This window comes from Pan paniscus, chromosome 15 (assembly GCF_029289425.2).
Source record: "Pan paniscus chromosome 15, NHGRI_mPanPan1-v2.0_pri, whole genome shotgun sequence".
Lineage (NCBI taxonomy): Eukaryota > Metazoa > Chordata > Mammalia > Primates > Hominidae > Pan > Pan paniscus.
In genome coordinates this window covers 107,303,578-107,329,662 of record NC_073264.2, presented here as the reverse complement: position 1 = coordinate 107,329,662, position 26,085 = coordinate 107,303,578, and the positions used below count along the sequence as shown (strand labels likewise).

At 39.5% G+C, this 26,085-nt stretch overlaps 1 protein-coding gene and 1 gene segment (V, D, J or C); both read left to right on the top strand.

Annotated features, from left to right (window-relative positions):
- The first annotated feature begins 255 nt into the window (after nt 1–255).
- LOC117975719 (immunoglobulin heavy variable 3-13-like) lies at nt 256–4,030 on the top strand. The segment is given in 3 exon segments: nt 256–301; nt 405–722; nt 3,933–4,030. Coding segments are annotated over 3 exon segments (462 nt in total).
- A 3,503-nt stretch (nt 4,031–7,533) lies between these two features.
- On the top strand, nt 7,534–13,946 carry LOC129393776 (Ig heavy chain Mem5-like). The gene is made up of 3 exons (XM_055097428.1): nt 7,534–7,579; nt 7,665–7,776; nt 13,391–13,946. Exons 1-3 carry the CDS (start codon nt 7,534–7,536, stop codon nt 13,944–13,946), a joined length of 714 nt encoding a protein of 237 aa, XP_054953403.1.
- Nucleotides 13,947–26,085: the final 12,139 nt, after the last annotated feature.

The window sequence follows — 26,085 nt, the reverse complement described above, 5'->3', positions numbered from 1 at the left end:
AAGGCAGCATTTTCCCAAATACAATCATTGTCATCAAAATCCCCCAGGACGCTCTCATCAACTCTGGGCCCTGCCCTCTCCTCAGATGTCCCACCCCAGAGCTTGCTATATAGTAACAGACATGCAAATATTTCACTCCCTCTCCTGATGAAAACCAGCCCAGCCCTGACCCTGCAGCTCTGGGAGTGGAGCCCCAGCCTTGGGATTCCCAAGTGTTTGCATTCAGTGATCAGGACTGAACACACAGGACTCACCATGGAGTTGGGGCTGAGCTGGGTTTTCCTTGTTGCTATATTAAAAGGTGATTCATGGAGAACTAGAGAGACTGAGTGTGAATGGGCATGAATGAGAGAAACAGTGGGTATGTGTGGCAATTTCTGACTTTTGTGTCTCTGTGTTTGCAGGTGTCCAGTGTGAGGTGCAGCTGGTGGGGTCTGGGGGAGGCTTGGTACAGCCTGGGGGGTCCCTAAGACTCTCCTGCGCAGCCTCTGGATTCACCTTCAGTAGCTACGACATGCATTGGGTCCGCCAGGCTCCAGGAAAAGGTCTGGAGTGGGTCTCAGCTATTGGTACTGTTGGTGACACATACTATCCAGGCTCCGTGAAGGGCCGATTCACCATCTCCAGAGAAAATGCCAAGAACTCCTTGTATCTTCAGATGAACAGCTTGAGAGCCGAGGACACGGCTGTGTATTACTGTGCAAGAGACACAGTGAGGGGAAGTCAGTATGAGCCCTGACACAAACCTCCCTGCAGAATGCTGGGGGAAATCAGCTGCGGGGGGGCGCACAGGAGCCACTGATCAGAGTCATCCCCAGAGGCAGGTGCAGATGGAGGCTGGTTTCCTGTCAGGATGTGGGACTTCATCTTTTTAGAGTTTCTCTAGGGAACCTCTCTAAGTTCAGAATTCTGTGCTTACCAGTGTCATCTCTACATATTTTTAAAATGATTATTTTAATATAAAAACCTATTCTCTTATGCACGAAACACAGATTGATGCTTACAGAGATGAAAAACCCTCAACCATTGTCACCAGGATCAGAGTATTGAGGAAACTCAGGGGTACCTGGTGGGTCTTCTCCTGTCAGACTCAGGACAGAAACCTCAGTGAGATTCCCTGACTAGGACGGTCTTTAGGAATTGTGATCGCAGCCAATAGAGAGTCTGGGCCAGGGTCAGTGTCATGTAGAACTTCACAGGTTTCACTTCTGACCCTTCTCCTGACACTAAAGTATACAACTTAGTATCATCACTGATCTGGGGCCCCTTTTGCTCTTAGCCCATTCTATTTCTTTTTATTTGTTGTTGTTTTTCTTGCTTTTCCTTGTAGTGTTCCTGCTCCCTCTAAAGTGGGGATGTGGCTCTTGCTGCCAAAGCTCCAGGTCTCAAGCCCATTCCCTGCAACTCAGGCAGGGCTCAGGTTGTGGCTCCTGCAGCCACGTGGAAGAGGCTGATGGGACTTTTCCTCTCTCCCCTTGCTCAGCACCCTCCAGTGTGTCATGTGGAGACTCACCTGGGAATGGAAGTGGCCAACAGTAGTGAAGGGGATGAGCTTGTGTGGACAAAATGGGATGTGGATGTGAAATTTATCCTGTGCTGTGCAAAGTACCACAGAGTGAGTCACCTTCCTCACCAGTAGTGTTAGAAAGAGGGTGTGAAAGTTGTCAGAATCAAAATAGATCCACTTGTGTTAAAACCCTGACAAATGGAACTAGGAATGACCATGAAGGAGGTTTCCCATGCACATACTCCTGATAACAAGAACTACCATAAATGGATTCTGCTTAACCACAAACTTTGATAGAAGCCACCGTGACCTTATAAAAACCACTTCTACAAGGACATCTTCCCAGCAAATCACTGTTTAACCCTATACTGATGCCAACCTTGGTATTGACTCTACAAGCAAGGAAAATCCTCTCAAAACAATTTATGTAACCCACCTCATTTTCACTCATAAACCTATGGATTGACATCCTGGAGTCACTGCTGCATTTGTTGTTAATGGTAATTAGCCCCTTTTACAATATTTGTGACTGTTTTTCTCCGATGTCTCTTGGAAAATAAATAATTTACAAGTTGATGGCAGTAAAGAAACTATTTAGGACATTTTTAACATCCTTTTGAATATTTCTGCATAGCACATCGGTCCCCTAAAATACTTCGCTGTATTGGCATGTGATAAATCAGAGTCTAATGCTGAAGGTAAAATGGAAAATACATGGGCTTTTGATGAATCAAGTCATAGGGTGATATTGTCTTTGTCCTTGAGGAAGCAGACCATGGGTTGTAAGTTCTAGTGGGAGTACCTTTGGCAAAGGGAGTTCATGAGTTTCTGAACGTTATGCTACTTTTAATTTAAGAATGCAACTTATCATTTATTTTTACTTAAATCTTTCCAGAAGATATTTCGCAGTAAGGACAGGGTAGCATTCGTGTGATACTGATGACTTAGAGAGTTATTTTGTAATTTCTCCTGTAAGGTATGCACATTGCTCACTTGATACAGAAGTTCAAATGTCACAGGTGGGAAAATAGGAATAAAGCAAATTTTATTAAATGTCATGACTGTAGTTTTTGGCAAGGAAGTGCTTCATGTCAACCTGAAAATAGACAGACAACAATAAAACATATTCAAATCCAAAGGGAGTCAGACCTATGTCCCTCTCTCTTATAAGTACAGGGCTTTGCCACATCCAAAATATCCTTTAGGCTCCAGGGTATAAAATGCTTTTGGACTGTGAGCTAACAGCTCTCCCCTCAGACAGGGCTTAAGGCATCTGGGGAATGCAGAGTTGTGTTCATGAAGAAGATGGCATTACTGTGTCTTCTCCTGTGCCTGGTGATGGCTCCCCCAGGGTGGGTGTCTCAGATGTCAGATGTGGGTCTGTGGGGTGAGTGTAGGTACATGTGACTGACGGGGACTGATTACCCATGTATTCACATGCCCTGTCCCAGGAGCAGCTGCAGGATTCAGCCCTGGACCTGAATAGCACACACTTACCCTCTGCCTCACCGACATTGTTTCTGGCCACTCCATCACAACCAGTCCTTACTACTGGACCTGGATCTGCCAGCTCTCAGGGAGGGGCTGCAATGGATGCAATGCATAGTGGTGGTGGGAATCCATTTGTCTTGTGGAAAATGGCAGCATCTCTTTATTTTATAAGGCAGAATAATGTTATACTGTGTACACATACCACATTGTCTTTATCCATTTGTCCATCGACAGACACTTAGTTTCCATATCTTGGCTGTTGTGAATAGCGCTGCAGTAAGCACAGGAGAGCAGGTATCTTCACAAGGTGGTAATTTCATCCCATTTAGGTATACTTCCATAAGCTGGATCGCTGGTCATATGGTATTTCTGTTTTAATTTATTTAGAAGCCACCACACTGTTTTGCATAATGGTAATGATGGGAATGTAGAATGTCATAGCTGCTACGAAGAACAGTTTTAGATTTGAGGTATAATCCAAAAGCAAATAATGTTTGATCATGGTTCTCATATGAGGCTCTAATAAATCTAGTGGAAGTCCAGAAAGTTTTCCCACCTTGGGCAAGGATGAGTTTGCCCCTAATTGTCTTTGAGGCAGAATATTTGCAGAATGTGAGATGGAGTCTGTTGGCAGGATTCAGGATGATTCAGTAATAAATAGTAATGGCACAGAAAAATAGGGAGTTAGAGACATGCAGAGAAAGAAAGAGATAGAGAGAATATGAATCTCGTAAGAGGAAAATCTGCTGGATATCAGTGTTGGGTTTTCATTCATAGAGACATCAGTGTCAGCAAGAAACCATGAAGTCAAGTGAGGAGTGGAGAACATGTTCAGTCTGAAAATCAGCATATTCTCAGAGGCACCCATTGTCCCATGACACAAGCAGAGAATTTCGGAAACCAGTGAAGTGTGAGTTCACAATAAGTGATGAAGTTATCATTTTTCCAAACTTTCATTACTATGCAAAGTATTTCTATAGATCACTCATGCACATACACACAAAATGTGTTTTTGCATTTATGGGTGTCTAGAGAAAAATAAGTGAGAAAAATTTTCCAGGTTGCAGAGATCTGTTTAAGTTACAGATTCCACAGGAGAGTGTCTTTGAATGAATACTATTCTATTAATTAAATAGGACAAAATTCCCTCTGTGGGAGCAGCCTTCCAATTATGTAGATTTCTTTATTGCTTCTTGAGTTGTGAAACATAAACCCAAGGATTGACTTACTGGAATTCGACTGCTGTGTTGATAAAATTTCTGATAAGTTTTCTTCCAATGATTTGAGAATAGCTTTCCTGTTTTTTTACTCAAGGAAATGAATTTTCACAAGGTTTCAGGACATCATGTTTCAGGTGTTTTACTTAAAGAGACTCTTCCTGGGTGCAGTCAGCTTTCTTCTAACCATGAGCTCACTTCTTCAGCAAACCATTTAGTTTGTGCCTCTATTAAGAATTATGAAGCTTTTAAACTTCAATGCACTGAAAATCATGCCCCTTGAATTAAATGTTGATTGGCACTGACATGAATTGGCCACTCTTGGATATGTGTCCTATGTTATGGGCTCAACCTATCAGTGGACTGAGAATCCTCCATTAGCTGCCTCTGACTGTGGCACTGACCAGATTGAGAATCCTCAGAGTCATCCATGAAAAAGAGAGTCTTTAGGTTCATGGGGTTTTTGGAGACATTCAGGTGAGTGGAGGGGAGAAACAGGACTGGGGGTGGCCAGCCATTTCAACAAGACTGGGAAAGATTAGCATCTAAGTTTAAAGGTCTACATCATTCCAAACACCCTGCATGACAGGCTGACAGGAAGAAATCCAACCCCACAGCCGCTCCATAGCATCTCTTTAGTATACTTTGTAGTGAAGCTGTTTCAGGGAAGAAACGTCCACTCAAGGGAGTCAGTGATGCTTCTCTGAGCTACAATAAACAGTGTATTGGACCCAGGTTTCTCTGAGTTCAATGTGATGATTACACTCAGCTGCTGCTCCAGTGAGTTTAAATGAGCATGTGGCAATTCAGATGAGCCTGGCTGTGTGGTATGTTATATGTAAATCTGAACTATGTAAACATAAAGGGCATGTCTGAACTAGTGTGAGGGTGAGAGATCTTGGAGGCCCCACACCTCACACTCTTGTGCTTATTTGCTCCAGGAACCTCCAGGTTCTTTGAGTGAAAATCAACATAGATCCTTTCCTGGATAAATCATCCAAATATCTAATCTCTGAGAAATACACATGCACATTTCTCCGGATAGACCATCCAGGGGAAAGACATATCTAGAACCTTATCTGTGCTGGGTAAGGTAGTCCATCTCCATTACAGACCCTCCCAGCAGCCTTCCTTTATCATGAAAGTGGATAAAATTAGCCAATACAGAAATAATCCTATAATGTTATAGCCAGAAAAGGGAAAGCAACAGTTTCATTTCTGGAGACTCTGCATATAGGTCACAGCCCAAAGAAAGAAAGGATGACTGAATTATTAAGAATCAATTGTAAGAACATATAATACTTCCAGGATGCACACTTTGTTTTCTCACCAGTATAATCTGGGTTAAAGATGAAAGTGTGGCAATGCTCAGACTCTATGTGAGGAGGAGAACATAGGGAAACTGAAAGACAATGGCAGAGAATAAGACAAGGACAGTAGGGAAATCTGAAGCCTCTGACACAAATTTTTTGAAAACAAGGTCTTGGCAAATCAATTGACCTCAGATCCTTTTATCATGGGGCATTTGCAGGGTTCCTAGCTGAGAAAAAAAAATGCATGCACTTCCCAAGTCTCCACTTGTATTCTGTTTGCCTCAGATCGCTAAGTGAAAAAAAGCCATAAACCTAGGCCTAGTGTGTGTGTAGGAGGCACTTTTTATAGGCTAGAAAATAGTAAGAAAGGAGAATATGTGTTGTTGGAATAGCATATACAAAGGTGTCTTTATTCTGAATTTATCTACCTGCAGATATTCTCAGGTGCAACATTCAACTGCAAGAGCCCAGCGAAGAAACTAGGCACTCCCCAAATCCTGCAAGTTTTTGTATTCATTATGTGTCCACTGACTCAGGAAATGTGAAGCTTCAGAAAAGGGGGTCCCTTCTGTGTCACAGAATCTTGTCTGTGGGTCTCCCTCCGTAGGTTTAGTAAGGCTAATCAATTGTTAAAAGACATGGTGTCAGCAGCATGTGGTGTCACTGACGGAGAATTCTAAACCAGGACACAGCCACTTCATGCTGGGCTAGAGACTCTGAAGGAAAATATTTGTGAGCCCTGACAGAAACCTCATTGCAAGGCAAGAGCTTGTGTGGAAGGGGGCACTTGGGAGCCACCAAGCACAGGTTCCAGCCCTGGAGCAGGTGCACAGCTGGGGAGGAGTTTCCTCTCAGGGCCTGGGTTTTCCTTTGTCAGGAAAAAACAATCGAAAATAACTGTTCAGAAAGTCGCTGACGTGCTTTAAATATTCTATCACATCAAAACCATTCATATAACTTAAGGCACTGGGAACTATTTTTTAAAGTGGGTTTCTAGAACTATAATATCTTAATAGTGAGAATATGAAGGATAGGCATGTTTTTACTAATTCTATGGGTACAGATTAGTTGAAGAAACTACATTCCTATGAATAAGAAATTCAGATTTCAGTGTTAAGTAATGTTGCTTACATTGTGTGAGTGACAGGGCAGTGGTGGATCTGAGAGTGTGGCAGGTGCACAGACCAAGTGAGTCAGAAATCAATATGGAAAGGTGAGGGTCTGTGGATATGAACTGAAAGTATGTAAATACTCGACAAAATACTAATAAATGGAGTTCAAAATCACCCAAAATTGTTCTAAACACAAATTCCTTGACAATTACTTTGGGAGTAGAGAGTTCATAATGGACTCCAAACTCCTGCTTTATCTTCTGATTCCCATTGTCTGTGAGATGAGAAAATCAGCTCTAATTATGCATCACAGGGCAAATCTGTAAATCAAGAGTGTTCAATAGAATTGAGGACCCTGGGGGATCAGGACATGAGGCAGGTGCTGGAGACAGTGTCTCAGGAGCACCCAGTAGATCTCAGAGGTCCCTCCTGGACACTCATGTGGGACATAAGCATCACTTTCTCAGAGTCACCAATGAGCTGTGCTGGTGCCTGATGGGTCCAGGAAAAGACCAAGGCACCTGCTCAGTGTGATGGAGAGTGATGGTTCCAAAAATGATCCAGGTGGTCTCTATGCTAATCAAATGTAGGCTCACAGTGAGGAGCCTGTTCTATATGGGCTTATTCTTCAGTGAAAGGACGTCTGTCCACAAATGTTTGTAAATGGAGCAGGGCATGCATTTCCTCAAGCAGGATTAGGGCTTCGACCGTCTGCATCTCACTCTTGTTAGGCTGATGTGTCATTTATCTTCCCTTTCTTATCATGGATTGGGCTTTGAGCTAAGAAAGGCTTTGTCTTATGAATATGCAAATATACTGATATCCACTGAGGTAAATATGTTCTGTGCCCTGAGAGAATCACCTGAGAGAATCCCCTGAGAGCGCATCTCCTCATGGGCTGGACCTGCAAGATCCTCTTCTTGGTGGCAACAGCCACAGGTAAGCAGTTCCCAGGTCCAAGTAATGAGGAGGGGATTGAGTCCAGCAAAGGGGGCTTTCATCCACTCCTGTGTCCTCCCCACAGGTGCCCACTCCCAGGTGCAGCTGGTGCAATCTGGGGCTGAGGTGAAGAAGCCTGGGGCCTCAGTGAAGGTCTCCTGCAAGGCTTCCGGATACACCTTCACCTACTGCTACTTGCACTGGGTATGACAGGCCCCTGGACAAGGGCTTGAGTGGACAGGATTTTAGTTATTTGAGAGATTTTTCATACAACATTTATTCTGTAAGCAAATTTCAGGGATTGTAGAATGAATCATATTAACAAATCTGACACAGAACTTCCTCTGAATCAATCTTTGTAAACATCAATTTCTGAATCAATGTTGTAAATATTTCAGAACACAAGCACAAGTTCACATTTTAACTCTACTTTTATCTCTATTTTTAAAATGTCAAAAAATCTCATTTTTTGCATGTAACGTTTTGAATGCCCACCACCAATGCATGATATTTCTTGTTTTTCCACATTCATGTTACCAATTATCATCATGAGAACTGTGAGTTTTAGCCATGCTGATAGGTGAGTAATGGCATCTGATTTTTATTTAAATGCACATGTCCCAAATAAAAAATTCATATTAAACAATTTTTATATAATTTTTGCTGAGATGCCTTTCCTGATATTTGGTTCATTTTTATCTGCATTGTTTTCTTTTTATTAGTTGTAAGTTTACTTGCATATTGATTATAAAAGTATTTTCTCCCAGTCTGTGGTTGTCTTTTTCTCTCTTATCAGTGGGTATTTCAAAAATATATGTGTGTCTGTGTGTGTGTGTGTGTGTGTGTGTGTGTGCACAGATTTAGACAAAAAACATAAAAAATTATTCATTCATAGATCATGTATTTGGCATTATATCTGAAGTCTCATTATAAAATACACTAATAGTGATTATTTATTCCATGTTGCTAATCTCAGGCCACAATCAACTCATGAGTGCTTAACCTTCACCTATTGATTGGAGGACTATCCACCTGAGATATTTGGAATACTTCCATAAGGAGATGTGTTCTTCTTCCCATCATTTCTTTATTTAATCCTCTATTAACATCCGTATTGGTTTATGGATGTCTATTTCATACTCTGAAGAAGATCCATGCTACGTTATTCATTTTCTTGTTCAAATCTCCACAGCTTTATTAGGTGCTGGGAGCTCATTTAGTTTGGATCCTGCATCCTTACAGCAAAGCTCATCCTTTTGTTTTTGAACACTTCCCTGTTTCCTGATATTACAATAGATTCTAAGCTTGTTTCTTTATCACCTTTTTCATACATAGAATTAGCCATTTATATAAAGATTGCTTGTTTCTGATTTTAAAGAATAGTGTTAAAATAAAATATTGTGATAATGGGTATGTGTGTTGTTAATGTGGTATAAGTACTTCTGGGACCTCTCAACCTTCTGTTCTAGCAAATGTGCATGTTTATATGAATCATGTCATGTCCATATATCCAATGTTGAACTATGTTGCGAAAAGTGATCTCAAGATAATGGTAATTATCAACCCCCTCCCTAACAAGGTGTAGATCTGCATTTTTTTTCATTGTAACTCAACTTTGCCTCATGGTCAGGAAGAGTGGTTTCCAGCTCTAAATGTACTGATTACAGCGAGATGTCCGTTTTCCCTGGAAATGTATTTTTAAGTTCTTACTGGATGTATTTGTTGATGATGTTTTCTACTATGAAGATACCTGAACAGTGTCCACACTAGAGAGTAAGAAAGAGTAATGGGCAGATTAACCCTGTGCATCCAGACCCAGGAATCCTTTGATCCTGCCCTCCCTGAAACGGAGACACAGAGGATGGATGAGCAATGCTGAGCGGTGCACCCATGACCACAAAAAGAAAGACATGGAAATATGTCCCCTCCCCTCTTCATGAAAGGCACCTCATCCCCTGTTCCCTCAGGCCCTGGTGAGGAGCCACCCCATGTCTCTTCCCTTCCTCAGTGTCCACACTGTGGGGTCTGCACTGATCTGGGCTTCCCTTCTCATCACCCTCGTATTAGTGGCCCTTGTGAATCAGGTCCAGCTGTGGCTGCTGCTCATGGGGCTGCTCTCAGTCTGCTCTCTCTGTGTTTGCAGAAGTCCTGTGTGAAGTTTACTGATGGAGTCAGAGGGGGAAAGATTGTACAGCCCAGCGGTTCACTCAGCCACTCCTGCAAAGACTCTGGATCACCTTCACTGATTGCAGCATAAGCTTGGTCCAACAGGCTCCAGGACCAGAGTTGGCGTGGGCAGCAACAGGGAGAAATTCAAGAGGAAGTTCTTACATGCACCCTTACGTGCACGGTCTCACTGACATCTTTACTTTATCACGTTTGTTCTGTAAATCACAACGAATGGTGCATTCTTCATCTATTATACACTTGTTAAGTCTTTTTTGGCATCTTTTAAAAAACTGGTAACTTTATCCTGTGTAATATCCCTGTTAAGTCCTAAAAGTCTTTTTTGATGTCTATTTTTTCTTAACTTTACACAGCTACTATAGATTTATTTTGGTTCATATTTTTGTAATCCATGTTTTCTCATCTTTAGTTTTTACATTTGTGAATATGTACAGTAATTTTCTAATACATAGCTTCTAGTTGGGGCTTGCTTTTTAAAACCAACTATAATAAGCTCTATTTTTAAACTAATATTATTTTTCTGTCATATTGTTTAAATTAGCATTTCGCAATGATGTTTATTTCTCTACTAACATATAATCTAATTCACTTTTATAAATATTATATTGGTTACCATAATATACAATAAGAATTGTATATTATGTATATTGTATACAATATATACAATAAGAATTGTATATAATTAGATTCCATGAGAATTGTATATAATTGGATTCTAATGCAGATACTGTGATGGCCTTGATATGAAGAACAGAGACAGTGTAACTGTGTGCTTTGAATTCCTCCTTCTCACCGCTCTTTCTTGTTTATTCCCAGTTTGCACTTACATATACTATAAAACATAATATATAAATTTTTTATTCCTTTCATAGTTATATAATATAGCAATTACAAAGATAAAAACTGCACTTCATCTTGATTTTCCCATTTTGTACAGTCTTAATTTTTTTGTATAGATTTATGTTTTGAATGTATATCACACGGCTACTAGCAGAGAAAGTTTGTTAAAATGTGCACTGAAGCATGAATGTGCTGACAATAAATTGTCTCAAGATCTTTTTGTAATGACAGAATTTTATTTGCCTTTCACTTTTAATGAAAATGTAATGCACGTAGAATTCCAGTTTGCATTTCACTTGTAATTTATTTTCTTGTGTTTATTATTTTGTTCATGGAGATGATCACACATTACATTCTGCTGGGCCTTTATTAACCACATTTCTATGAATCTAGTCAGGGTTGGATTTCAAGTGTATGGTTGCCACGGCTATCAGAGTTGAAGTCAGCTTCTCCTGTTCACAAAAAGTTCAGGTTCCTCCAGTGATACCCACTTTTGTGTCCCGGTTTGGCTCTTCCCATTTCTTTCTCCCCAGAGAGAGCCTGTCTCTTTCATCTGTGGCAGGTGCATCCTGCTGACACTTTTACTTGGTGATTGTTTGTGGGGTGAAGGGGCTTGGACACAGGGGGATGTTCTCCAACCTTCTGACCAAGCCTCCTTCTTAGCTATGGGTGGTGAGAGTGGCTCTGAAGCATGATCTTCCAAGCGTTCCTGTTCCTTCCCTTCCCCAAGTCAAAGTGTCTCTTCCTAGCCACAGTGGTCTTCCGTCAGTGTCCTCAGCTTCTGACCCACTGTCCTTACTCCACAGACTCAGGATTTCATTCCTCAGGAAAGAGACGGGAGGTGTTTCTGGGTAGAGTCTCCTTGGTGTCCTCTGTTTCCTTCTGTTCTAGTTGATTCTACCAGTGCCTGAAGGACACAAGATTTAATAAATGTCTCCCACATATCGTGAAGAGGGATTCAGCATTGAACGGAGCTGCTGTTCTTACTCCCCAGTCAACACCACAGGACAGCAGGTGGCTGAGTTGTCTGGGGATTTCCCCAATTCTGTAGGAAAAGCCTGCAAGTGCCAGGAGTTTCACACTCTCACAGCATTAGCACACACATCCTCAACAACTCATGAAACATTTCCAGGTTAGCTTTTTCCTATCTTCAATACCATACAATGAGTGGCACCTGCCCCAGGTACTCTAATAAATGGACCCTAGTTTTCTCTGCAGGCCCCCATTTTCTCAGATTTCAGGGTTTTTTTCTCTGCAACATCAACTCAGATATGTTGAAGGGTTCATTTTTTGTAGTTCTTCAAGTTTCTTGTTAATGAGGTCAGAAGAAGATCATTTTCTCATTTTTTTTTACATTCCCGTGCTTAGTATCTGCTTTCTAAATAAAATTCGGAAACTAAGACAAAATATCAAATATCCACTATTTGGTGCATTGTTAAACCATTTGAGAAATATTCATGTACTGAAATACAATGAACAATTGAAATCAAGGCATGCCTCAGTCACATAAGAATGTGAGGACATTATCAAATAATTGTGCTGAGTGAAGGAAGCTAAAGAATTCACAGTAAATCTCCTGTGATTTCTTTCGTATAAATTGTAGAAAATGCAACTATTCTAAATTAACATGGAGAAGATCTGAATTTTTCTGAGAAAAGTGTGGTGAGGTAACAAGATGGTGAAAGAAAATTACAGAGAAGTGAGAGAAAAAAATTTGGAGGTTAATTTAATTGCTAATAGCATGATTGAAGTGCTGATTCAAAGGCTGCACACATATACCATCATTTTCCATATCGTACACTATAAATTTGAATTCACTATTGATTGAATTTTTGAATAAAGCAGTAACAAAAATGAGTATATTGGCTGAGGAAGAGCAAGAAAGAGATGAATATTGACACTTGAATAATCACGGACTCCTGAAAATACACACATGTGAACACCGATTGCATATTTCAGGTAAATACTAGAAAAAGCAAAGTCACATAAAGTTGTTATGACAGGTGGGATACCCTGCAAATCACACTAGGCATGTCCCACACTGTCCTGGAGCTGTCTCAGGGGAGCAGTCTCCTCCAGTGTTTAGAGGCACAGGCACGGATAATAGGGCTGACGCTGTCCAGATGTGTGATATTGGACACATTGCACAACTGCTCTGTTATGTATGTAATTCATCTTCTCTAAAAATGTAACATTGACACTTGCACTGAATATATTCTGCAAATAGGTAAACATTAAATAAGATGATGACTGCTAATTGATCATCAAGTCACAATCACATAATCTGAAGTTATATTTTCCTGAGAGATAGGATTACCTCCAATGTTTTCCGGGACCCTCTCATCTGCTCTGGGCACTGCCCTCTCCTCAGCTGTCCCACCACAGAGCTTGCTATATAGTAGGAGACATGCAAATAGGGCCCTCCCTCTGCTGATAAAAACCAGCCGAGCCCAGACCCTGCAGCTCTGGGAGAAGAGCCCCAGCCCCAGAATTCCCAGGAGTTTCCATTCGGTGATCAGCACTGAACACAGAGGACTCACCATGGAGTTTGGGCTGAGCTGGGTTTTCCTTGTTGCTATTATAAAAGGTGATTTATGGAGAACTAGAGACATTGAGTGGACGTGAGTGAGATAAGCAGTGAATATACGTGACAGTTTCTGACCAGGTTGTCTCTGTGTTTGCAGGTGTCCAGTGTCAGGTGCAGCTGGTGGAGTCTGGGGGAGGCTTGGTCAAGCCTGGAGGGTCCCTGAGACTCTCCTGTGCAGCCTCTGGATTCACCTTCAGTAACCACTACATGAGCTGGATCCGCCAGGCTCCAGGGAAGGGGCTGGAGTGGGTTTCATACATTAGTTATGATAGTAGTTACATAAACTACGCAGACTCTGTGAAGGGCCGATTCACCATCTCCAGGGACAACGCCAAGAACTCACTGTATCTGCAAATGAACAGCCTGAGAGCCGAGGACACGGCTGTGTATTACTGTGCGAGAGACACAGTGAGGGGAAGTCAGTGTGAGCCCAGACACAAACCTCCCTGCAGGGGTCCCTTGGGACCACCAGGGGGCGACAGGACACTGAGCACGGGGCTGTCTCCAGGGCAGGTGCAGGTGCCGCTGAGGGCTGGCTTCCTGTCATGGCCTGGGGCTGCCTCGTTGTCAAATTTCCCCAGGGAACTTCTCCAGATTTACAATTCTGTACTAACATTTGATGCCTCTAAGTGGAAAACGTTTTTGTCCTTTTTGTTTCTTTGTTTTTGTAACAAGAGGACACATCCTCACCTCCACAGAAGCCAGGGTGTCACTTTGGGGGCAGAAATAATCCTTTCATGGTCACCAGGATAAGAGTCCTGAGGAATCCCAGGGAAACCTGGAGAGTGTTTTCCAGTTAGATTCAGGGCAGAGACCTCCATGGGAATCTCTGATTAGAACAGGCCTTGAGCTCTGACAGGAGCCAAGAGAGAGGCTCACCCAGGGTCGGGGTCCTTAAAACCTGATGGTTTTCACAGCTATCCCCCCTCGTCTTGTAAACTCAGACTGATTCAGTTGACCCTCTTTCTGCTAATCCATTTCCTTCTCTGTAGGTTTGATTCTCACAGTTCGCTTTCTTCTTCTCTTCCCTGAAAACAGACGATGTGTTTTCTGTAGTCAAAATCCCAGGGCTCAGGTCTGCAGGACCTGGGTAGGCTACGGGGACTTTCTCACTCACCATTGTCTGGACACTCTTGTCTTCTGTGCATGGAGACATTTGGAAAATGAAGTGGACATTAGCCATGAAGGGAATAATACTAGTTTTCTCCCATAGGATATTGATGTAGAGCTGATCTTGTGCTTCTCACACTGTCTCACAGTTTGGACTCTCACCTGTGACTTTGAGAAGAGCTGGGGATGGGCACTCCATTGTGCTGTGAGCTCTGGGTAACGATAATTGTAGAATCTGCCTAGGCAGTCTAAGGTCAATACTACTGGTCATCAGGAAAGACTGCTGGAATTCCTGGGAAGATCTGCATCTGCCGTCCACCATGGAGTCCCATCGTCTTCTGTTATGCTCTCTTTGAATCAGTCCCACCTAGATTATCTAGAACACTCTTTCTGACTTAGGAAAAATAATGGCAGGCTCCACTAACACCTGTGTTATGCCATGGGAGCAACACCTAAGCTAGTGCGTGAATGAGTAGATGAGACTGTGGTCTAGTCAAGGTGACAGGTAAAATTGATTGTTGCCATTATGATATTTTATTTTATATTTGGCAATATAGTCATGCTCCTATTATAAATATTTTTTGAGACGGAGTCTTGCTCTGTTGCCAGGCTGGAGAGTGCAGCAGCACGATCTCGGCTCACTGCAACCTCTTCCACCTCCCAGGTTCAAGCAATTCTTCTGCCTCAGCCTCCCGAGAAACTGGGATTACAGGTGCACGCCACCATGCCTGGCTAATTTTTGTATCTTTAGTATCGACAGGGTTTCACCATGTGGGCCAGTGTGGTCTCGATTTCCTGACCTCGTGATCTGCACACCTCGGCCTCCCAAAGTGCTGGGATTACAGGCATGAGCCACCACACCTGGCCTAGTTTTATTAATGTCTGTCCATACCAGCAACTACATACCTATGGGGACATTAACTTACATCTGCAGACAGATGTGTAAATACACAAGCCTATACATACATGTGTAGCCATTTATATTTAACATTATAATAAAATAATTCTAAAATATTTTCTAAAGAATTAAACTTAATGATGAGCTAAATAATCTATAATTGATTTCGATCATTCTCTATAGTTTGCATAAATGGATGTCTATTTCTAAGCCTTAACATAGTGTATTCGTCATTTTAAAATAGTCAAGAAAAAATTACAAATGTTCTTGTCACAAAAAAAGATAAGGATTTGATGATTTGAGGTAATATATATGTCAATTAACTCGATTCAATTATTCCGTATTGCATTCACAAACCATAACATACCTTTGTGCCCCATAAATATATACAACCAAAATTTCTCAATTTTCAATGAAATTTTAATTATATATTTTTAAATCTGATGCCTCTCCTTGGATTAAGCCACCTCCTCAGGCTTACAGGGCTCTTCGGTTTTCTCAACATGCTGTTATACCAGATGAGCACAAAAACATTAATTTCATTATGCTTAGCTTTAATTTTTCAAAACAACATAAAGGTGATAATTTTACCAATAGACGTATTACAACCTACTATGCATGAGACCCTTTCTGTGCTTCAAGGTTTGTTCTCAGGACTTTATATGTATTGCAAATTTTCATTTTTTTCTGATATGGAATGCTGATTTCTCTTTATTACAGATTATCAGTTTATTTTTCAAATTTATCTCTTAAAATTAATTTTTTCGAAGTCCCACTCAAACCAGGGTATTATTAGAACTTTGACGTGTAATAGTTGGACCAACTTTGAGAATACATTCAATTTAGTTCACGTGCTCTCAAGCATCTTTTCTTCTTTAAAAGTTGTTGTCAGTTGTAATATCACACAAAATATTAGTAATTTATACTAATGACACAGGTTAAAATATTGTATAAATAATTTAATCACATTTGATTGGAAAAAAGGAATATATGTTCCTCATATCTTGACTTTTTTTCTTCTCTATGAGATGCATGTTTATTAATTATTAAGTTTAAGATGTTATCCTTGGCTTTTTGATTTCTGGGATTTAATTTTAGTACATATACTTGAATGCATTGTATTAATTCATATAATAATGTTCATATTTTGGATAGGGTTTTAATATTAATTTTATTATTACTGAATTTTAAACTATTCTACACTTTTTCATTTTTTGTTTTTATGCGATAAAATTTACATGTAAGAAAACATGCATAGATCTGGAATGCATCACTAGAGAGTTTCTGGCAAATGTGAATACCCTTGTCCCCAGCACCTAAGGTAGCTGAAGAGCAAGTCCATCCCCACATCGCGGGTCTTTCCCTGTGCCTGCGGTCAGCTCCTGCATGGGGAAATGTTTTGATTTCTCACACTACAGATCCATTTTTTTCTGTTTTGAACTTTATATAAATGGAATCAAACATTATAGACTTTTTTTTCGAAAGGGGCTTCGATATTTTTGAGATTAATTCATGCTATTTAATGTATAAAATTAGATCAACATATTGTCATTTATTCAATTCATGGACTGACTCTGATATGAAACCTCAAAGTTTTCATGTATATATGGAGACAGAGAGGGGAAGGAGAAAGATTTTATATCTGAGTCAGTCCATTAAGTAAATAAATGAGAATATTTTGATTTATTTTCCTGTTGATGTACTTTAAATTTGTTTCCATTTTATGAATATTATAGGCAAAGCTGTTACAAATATATTAGTGTAGGTTTTCCTATATTGTCTCATTTTTGTTGAGAAAATATGAAGTATGTATTTCTTTTTTTATTTTTGATTACTATTTATTTATATTTTAAATTTTACTTTAAGTTCTGGGATACATGTGCTGAACCTGCAGGCTTCTTACGTAAGTATGCATGTGCCATGGTGGTTTGCTGCACCTATCAACCTGTCATCTAGGTTTGAAGCACCTCATGCATTAGGTATTTGTCCTAATGCTCTCCCTCCCCTTTCCTAATGCTTTTCCTCCCCTGACACATCCCAGTGTGTGATGTTCCCCTCCTTGTGTCCATGTGTTCTCATCGTTCAACTCCCACTTATGAGTGAGAACATGTGGTGTTTGGTTTTCTGTTCCTGTGTTAGTTTGCCGAGGATGATGATTTCCAGCTTCATCCATGTCCCTGCAAAGGACATGAAATCATTCTTTTTTATGGCTGCATAGTAGTTCATGGTGTACATATGCCACATTTTTTCATACAGTCTATCATTGATGGACATTTGAGTTGGTTCCATGTCTTTGCTATTGTAAATAGTGCTGCAATAAACATACATGTGCATATGTCTTTATAGTAGAATGATTTATAATCCTTTGGGTATATAGCCGGTAACAGGACTGCTGGGTCAAATGGTGTTTCTGGTTCTAGATCCTTGAGGAATTTCCACACTGTCTTCCACAATGGTTGAACTGATTTACACTCCCCCTCAACAGTGTAAAAGTGTTCCTATTTCTCCACATTCTCACCAGCATCTGTTGTTTCCAGACTTTTTAATGATCAACACTCTAAATGGCATGAGATGGTGTCTCATTGTGATTTTCATTTGCATTTCTCTAATGACCAGTGATAATGAGCTTTTTTTTTCCATATGTTTGTTAGCTGCATAAATGTCTTTTTTTGAGAAGTGTCTGTTCATGTCCTTCGCTCACTTTTTGATGGGGTTGTTTTTTTTTTTTGTAAATTTGTTTAAGTTCCTTGTAGATTCTGGATATTAGACCTTTGTCAGATGGATAGATTGCAAAAATTTTCTCCCATTCTGTAGGTTGCCCGTTCATTCTGATGATAGTTTCTTTTGCTGAGCAGAAGCTCTTTGGTTTAATTAGATCCCATTTGTCAATTTTGGCTTTTGTCATAATTGCTTTTGGTGTTTTAGTCATGAAGCCTTTGCCCATGCCTATGTCCTGAATGATACTGCCTGTGTTTTCTTCTAGGGTTTTTGTGGTTTTAGATTTTACATTTAAGTCTTTAATGCATCTAGAGTTAATTTTTGTATAAGGTATAAGGAAGGGATCCAGTTTCAGTTTTCTCCATATGGCTACCCAGTTTTCCCAGCACCATTTATTAAATAGGGATCATTTCCCCATCGCTTGTTTTTGTCAGGTTTGTTGAAGATCAGATGGTTGTAGATGTGTGGTGTTATTTCTGAGGCCTCTGCTCTGTTCCATTGGTCTATATAACTGTTTTGGCACCACTACCATGCTGTTTTTGTTACTGTAGCCTTATAGTATAATTTGAAGTCAGGTAGCATGATGCCTTCAGCTTTGTTCTTTTTGCTTAGGACTATCTTGGCTATAAAGGCTGTTTTTAGTTCCATATGAAGTTTAAGGTAGTTTTTTCTGGCTCTGTGAAGAAAGTCAATGGTAGCTTGATGGGAATAGCATTGATTGTATAAATTACTTTGGGCAGTATGGCCATTTTCACAATATTGATTCTTCCTATCCATGAGCATGGTATTTATTTATTATAAAAGTAACTTTAATTTTTTCAGTTTTAATGAGGTACAATTGAAATATTTTTAAAGGTATATGTTTAAGGTGCACCACTTCATGTTTTGATATTGTGTTAGTCCATTCTCACACTGCTATAAAGAAATGCCTGAGACTGAGTAATGTGAAACAAAAAAATAGATGTTTAATTGGCTCATTTTTCTGCAGACTGTACAGGAAGTGTAGTGGCTTCTCCTTCTGGTGAGACTCAGGAAAGTTAGAATCATAGCAGAAGACAAATAGTAGTAGACACATCACATGGCCAGAGCAGGGGCCACAGGAAGAGAGGGAGGTCTACACAGTTAGACAACCAGATCTTATGATAACTCACACAATATTATGAGAACAGCACCAAAAGTCAGTGCTAAACCATTCATGAAAGACCCACCCCATGACCCAAGCATCTCCCACTGGGTCCCAGCTTCAGGATTGAGGATTATAATACAACACGAGATTCAGGCCAGGACAAGTTGCAAACTGTATCAGATACACATTGTAAAATGCTCATCATGATCAAGGTAATTTGTGTACCTATCATCCCACATACATTTTTTTTTTAAAAAATGGAGTGTGTGTGCGTGTGTGTGTGTGTGTGTGTGTGATGAGAATATCTAAGATCTACCCTTTCAGCAAAAATCACTTTTACAACACAGTATTAAATACAGGAACATTGCTGTAGATTAGATCTCCAGAACTCATTCAACCTGCACACCTGAAATTCTGTACCCTTTAAACATCACCCAATTTCCCTCTCCTCCCACATCCTGGGACCCATTATTTTACTCTCTGCTTTCAAGAGCTTGGGTGTTTTAGATACCACATGTAAATGAGATCATGCAGCATTTGTCTTTCTGCATCTGGCTTATTCCACTTAGCATCATGTCCTCCAGGCCCATCCGTGTTGTTGCAAATGCCAGAATTTCCTTCTTTTCAAAGCTGAATAAAATTCAGTTGTATGTTTACACATTTTCTTTATACATTCATCAATCTGTGGTCATTAAATTCTTTTACAAATCTACACTATTATAAATAACCTTGCAATCAGCATGTGTTTAACATAGTAATTTTACTTATTTGAATACATAACAAGAAGTGGGATCACCAGATGATATGATAGCTTTATTTTTCAATTTATTGAGTAACCAATCCTACCACACCCTAAAAGGATTCTCTTTTCACCACATTCTTGCCAATATGTGTTATATGTCTTGCTGATGATAGCCATTTTAAGCAGAGTGAGGTGATAACTCATCATGATTTTGATTTGAATTCCTCTGATAATTAGTAATGTTGAGAACCCTTTGAGGCTCTGTTTTTCATGTGTGTGTTTTCTGAAGAAAACCCTATCCAGTTTTTGCCCTTTTTATCAGATCATTTGTTATTTGCTATTGAGTTGCATGAGTTATTTATACTTTTGCATAGAACTTATGTCAGGTATATAATTGCACATAGTTTTTTTCCTGTGCTTTTTTCTATTAAATTCAAAGAAATCATTTCTGAATCAATGACAGGAAGTTTTTTTCCATGTGTTCTAAGAGTTTGTGGCTTCAGGTTATGTTCATTTTTAGTTTATTTTTGAATACGGTGTTAGAGAAGGTCTAATTTTATTTCTTTTGCATATGGATGTTCAGTTTTTACATCATATATTGAGGAGACTGTCCATCCTTCACTGTGTGTTCTTGGGATACAAAATCAGGAAGATGCATAATTTAAAAAGAAAACATCAGATGAATATTCCTGGTGAATATAGACCGAAAATTCTCAACAAAATACTAGCAAATAGAATCCAGAAGCACTTTAAAATGTAATACCTCATGATCAAGTAGGCTTTACCCCTGGAAGGCAAGGTTCATTCAACATCCACAATTCAGTAACTGTGATTCACCATGTAAGCAGAATAAAAGCAAAAACCATATGATTATCTCAATAGATGCTGAGAAGGCTTTTGATAGGATCCAACATCCACTCATAATAAAAGCCCTCAACAGACTAGGCATCAAAAAAAATACCTCGAAATAATAACATCCATCTATGACCAACCCACAGTCAACATTATACTGAGTGAGCAAAAGCTCAAAACCCTTTAGAAGTGAAAGAAGACCAAGATGCCCTCTCACCACTGCTGTTGAACATAGTACTAGAAACCCTAGTCAGAGCAACCAAGCAATATCAAAATAAAAGGCAGCTGATATGGTTTGTACTTGTGTCCCCACTCAAATTAAATGTCAAATTGTAATACGCAGTGTTGAGGGTGGGGCCTGATGAAAGGTGGTTAGATCATGGGGATGAGTCTCTCTCTCTTGTGCTGATCCCATGAGAGAGCCCTCAGGAGATCTGGTCTCAAAGTACGTGGCACCTCCCTCGTCTTTCTTCCTCCTGCTCCAGCCATGTAGGACATGATGCTTCCCTTTCTGTACTGATTGTCAGGATCCTGAGGCCTCCCCAGCCATGCTTCCTGTATAGCCTGAAGAACCATGAAACAATTAAAAATCTTTATAAATTACACAGTCTCAGGTGTTTCTTTATAGTTTGCGAATGGACTAATACAGAATCCAAATAGGAAAAGAAGAACTCAATGTATCTCTCCAAACTGATGATATAATTCTATACCTAGAAAATTCTAAAGACCCTGCCAAAATAATTCTAGAATAGATAAACAACTTTGGTAAAGTGTTGGGATACAAAATCAATGTACAAAAATCACTAGCATTTCTATACCCCAACTACGTCCAAGCTGAGACTCAAATCAAGAACACAATCCTATCCCACTGACAATATTCACACACACAAAATATGAAATGCCTGGAAATACAGGTAACAAACAAGGTGAAGGATCTCTACAAGGAGAACTACAAAACACAGCAGAAATAAATAAATAAATCGTACATGACACATGACTCATCTGACAAAGGGCTAATATCCAGAATCTACAATGAACTTAAACAAATTTACAAGGAAAACAAACAACCCCATCAAAAAGTGGGTGAAGGATATGAATAGACACTTCTCAAAAGAAGACATTTATGGAGCCAACAGACACATGAAAAAATGCTCATCATCACTGGCCATCAGAGAAATGCAAATCAAAACCACAATGAGATACCATCTCACACCAGTTAGAATGGCGATCATTAAAAAGTCAGGGAACAACAGGTGCTGGAGAGGATGTGGAGAAATAGGAACACTTTTACACTGTTGATGGGACTGTAAACTAGTTCAACCATTGTGGAAGTCAGTGTGGCGATCCTCAAGGATCTAGAACTAGAAATACCATTTGACCCAGCAGTCCCATTACTTGCTATATACCCAAAGGATTATAAATCATGCTGCTATAAAGACACATGCACACTTATGTTTATTGTGTCACTATTGACAATAGCAAAGACTTGGAGCCAATCCAAATGTCCATCAGTGATAGATTGGATTAAGAAAATGTGGCACATATACACCATGGAATACTATGCAGCCATAAAAAAGGATGAGTTCATGTCCTTTGTAGGGACATGGATGAAAATGGAAACCATCATTCTGTGCAAACTATCACAAGGACAGAAAATCAAACACCACATGTTCTCATTCATAGGTGGGAACTGAACAGTGAGAACATTTGGACTCAAGGTGGGGAACATCACACACCGGGGCCCATCGTGGGGTCGTGGGAGCAGGGAGGGATAGCATTAGGAGATATACCTAATGTAATGTTAATGGGTGCAGCACACCAACATAGCACATGTATACATATGTAGCAAACCTGCACATTGTGCACATGGACCCTAGAACTTAAAGTATTATTTAAAAAGAAAGAAAAAAACTATTAATTTTTCTGAACCATGAACATGGAATATTTCAGATATATGTTCAATTTGTGTGTGTTCACTTTATTTTTTATTATCAATCATTTCTGGTTTTCTTTTAGAAATCTTTCACTTATTTGGTAATATGAAATATAATTTTTAGCTATTATAAACAAAATGCTTTATTGATTTTTTGCTGTTTGCATTTAGCAATGCCACCAATTTTTGTATGTAGGTATTGTATTCTGCAAATTTACAGAATTTTTTAATCAATTATAATAGTTTTTCCAGCACCATTTATTAAATAGGGAATCATTTCCCCGTTTCTTGTTTTTGTCAGGTTTGTCAAAGATCAGATGGTTGTAGATATGCAGCATTATTTCTGAGGGCTCTGTTCTGTTCCATTGGTCTATATCTCTGTTTTGGTACCAGTACCATGCTGTTTTGGTTACTGTAGCCTTGTAGCATAGCTTGAGGTCAGGTAGCGTGATGCCTCCATCTTTGTTGTTTTGGCTTAGGATTGAGTTGGCAATGCAGGCTCTTTTTTGTTCCATATGAACTTTAAAGTAGTTTTTTCCAATTCTGTGAAGAAAGTCATTGATGGGGATGGCATCAAATCTATAAATTACCTTGGGCAGTATGGCCATTTTCACGATATTGATTCTTCCTACCCATGAGCATGGAATGTTCTTCCATTTCTTTGTGTCCTCTTTTATTTCATTGAGCAGTGGTTTGTAGTTCTCCTTGAAGAGGTCCTTCACATCCATTGTAAGTTGGATTCCTAGGTATTTTATTCTCTTTGAAGCAATTGTGAATGGGAGTTCACTCATGATCTGGCTCTCTGTTTGTCTGTTATTGGTGTATAAGAATGCTAGTGATTTTTGCACACTGATTTTGTACCCTGAGACTTCACTGATGTTGCCTATTAGCTTAGGGAGATTTGGGGCTGAGACGATGGGGTTTTCTAGATATACAATCATGTCATCTGCAAACAGGGACAATTTGACTTCCTCTTTTCCTAATTGAATACCCTTTATTTCCTTCTCCTGCCTGATTGCCCTGGCCAGAATATGTAGAAAGCTGAAACTGGATCCCTTCCTTACACCTTATACATAAATTAATTCAAGATGGATTAAAGACTTAAAACCATAAAAACCCTAGAAGAAAACCTAAGCAATACCATTCAGGACATAGGCATGGGCAAGGACTTCATGTCTAAAACACCAAAAGCAATGGCAACAAAAGCCAAAATTGACAAATGGGATCTAATTAAGCTAAAGAGCTGCTGCACAGCAAAAGAAACCATCATCAGAGTGAACAGGCAACCAACAGAATGGGAGAAAATTTTTGCAATCTACTCATCTGACAAAGGACTAATATCCAGAATCTACAATGAACTCAAACAAATTTACAAGAAAAAAACAAACAACCCCATCAAAAAGTGGGTGAAGGATATGAACAGACACTTCTCAAAAGAAGACATTTATGGAGCCAACAGACACATGAAAAAATGCTCATCATCACTGGCCATCAGAGAAATGCAAATCAAAACCACAATAAGATACCATCTCACACCAGTTGGAATGGTGATCATTAAAAAGTCAGGGAACAACAGGTGCTGGAGAGGATGTGGAGAAATAGGAACTCTTTTACACTGTTGGTGGGACTGTAAACTAGTTCAACCATTGTGGAAGACAGTGTGGCGATCCTCAAGGATCTAGAACTAGAAATACCATTTGACCCAGCAGTCCCATTACTTGCTATATACCCAAAGGATTATAAATCATGCTGCTATAAAGACACATGCACACTTATGTTTATTGTGTCACTATTGACAATAGCAAAGACTTGGAGCCAACCCAAATGTCCATCAGTGATAGATTGGATTAAGAAAATGTGGCACATATACACCATGGAATACTATGCAGCCATAAAAAAGGATGAGTTCATGTCCTTTGTAGGGACATGGATGAAAATGGAAACCATCATTCTGTGCAAACTATCACAAGGACAGAAAACCAAACACTGCATGTTCTCATTCATAGGTGGGAACTGAACAATGAGAACATTTGGACTCAAGGTGGGGAACATCACACACCGGGGCCCGTCATGGGGTCGTGGGAGTGGGGAGGGATAGCATTAGGAGATATACCTAATGGTAAATGACAAGTTAATAGGTGCAGCACACCAACATGGCACACGTATACATATGTAATTAACCTGCACATTGTGCACATGTACCCTAAAACTTAATGTATAATAAAAAAAAGAAAAAAGAGACCCAATTGTTGACAAAGTTATGAAAAAAATAGTTTTTAAGGAGTCTTTAAGTAATATTGTATTTTCTGCAAATAGACAATTTGATTTCCCCTATTCCAAATTTCAGGACATTTCTTCTTTTTTCTTGTCAAATTGTTCTGGCTAGAATTACAGTACCATGTAGAAGTGGTGGAAAAGAGCATTTTTGTCTTGTTCAACATCTTAGAGAAAAGGCTTTCAGTTTTTCCAGCTTTGGTATAATGCAAGCTGTGGGTTTCACATATCTGGACTTTATTATTTTCAGATATGTTTCTTGTATACCAAGTTTGTTGAGAATTTCTATAAGGAATGGAGGTTGAATTTTTTTCTATGACTTTCTTAAAGCAATTAATCATAAAATAATAATAAGCAGGTCAATACAAGATCCATAAATTAGTGGAAGCTAGTTATTTGCACTGCTGCCATACAGTAGGATCACTACACAACTCATGGTGTTGATGGGAAACTATAATTCTGCAATAATTAAAGACTAGTGATTTTCACTGGGCTCTATTGAGAGATTTGGTTGTCAACTACAGAAATCGAGACGAAGGGGCACTGAGAAACATTTCACTTCATATCATCTCAACTTCTAATATCAATTTTTAGTACTAGTACAGTCCTATTTTCTCAGTATACTGCCTCACAGGTTATAGTATATGTCTTAGAAAATTAAGGGTTGTTTCATTCTAATAATTAACTCAGAAAAATTCATTTCCTATTATGGATGACAAGTGTAAATTCATATCTTAATAATTACCCATACTCTGAAACACTACTACAGCCAAAGGCAAGAGAAAGGCAGTTATAGATGAGATTCTCTGAGGTCAGTTATGTAAATACCCAAGGACTACTGTCTATGACCTTGAATGTCACTTTCTTCCCTTCCATGAGCTACATCCAGGATATTCTGTGAATCTGAGAGTGTTGAGCATGTTTAATTATTTTATCTCACTGCCCCTTAGTCTTGCTTTCTCCAGTTGACAACCAAATCTCTCAACAATTGGCCCAGTGTAAATCACCAGACTTCAATTATTATAGAACTATGGTTTCCCAACAACACTAAGAGTTACAAAATGATACTACTTTATGGCAGCAGTGAAAATGATGAACTTCCACTAACTTATGAATCTCAGAATGGCTAGCATGGAGGTGTGTATGTATCAGCGCACTGCTCTAGTAATGTTCCATTTCTGTCCATTGTTTTATGTAGTAATGAGGACAACGTGAACTGAAGGGAGTATCCATGGCCTT

Excerpts from the sequence above, each read along its gene's own strand:
- LOC129393776 (XM_055097428.1), top strand. The coding sequence starts at position 7,534 with ATGGGCTGGACCTGCAAGATCCTCTTCTTGGTGGCAACAGCCACAG. Across the intron at positions 7,580-7,664 it reads CTTGGTGGCAACAGCCACAG|GTGCCCACTCCCAGGTGCAG; the intron begins GTAAGCAGTTCC and ends TCCTCCCCACAG. Across the intron at positions 7,777-13,390 it reads ACCTTCACCTACTGCTACTT|TAACCACTACATGAGCTGGA; the intron begins GCACTGGGTATG and ends ATTCACCTTCAG.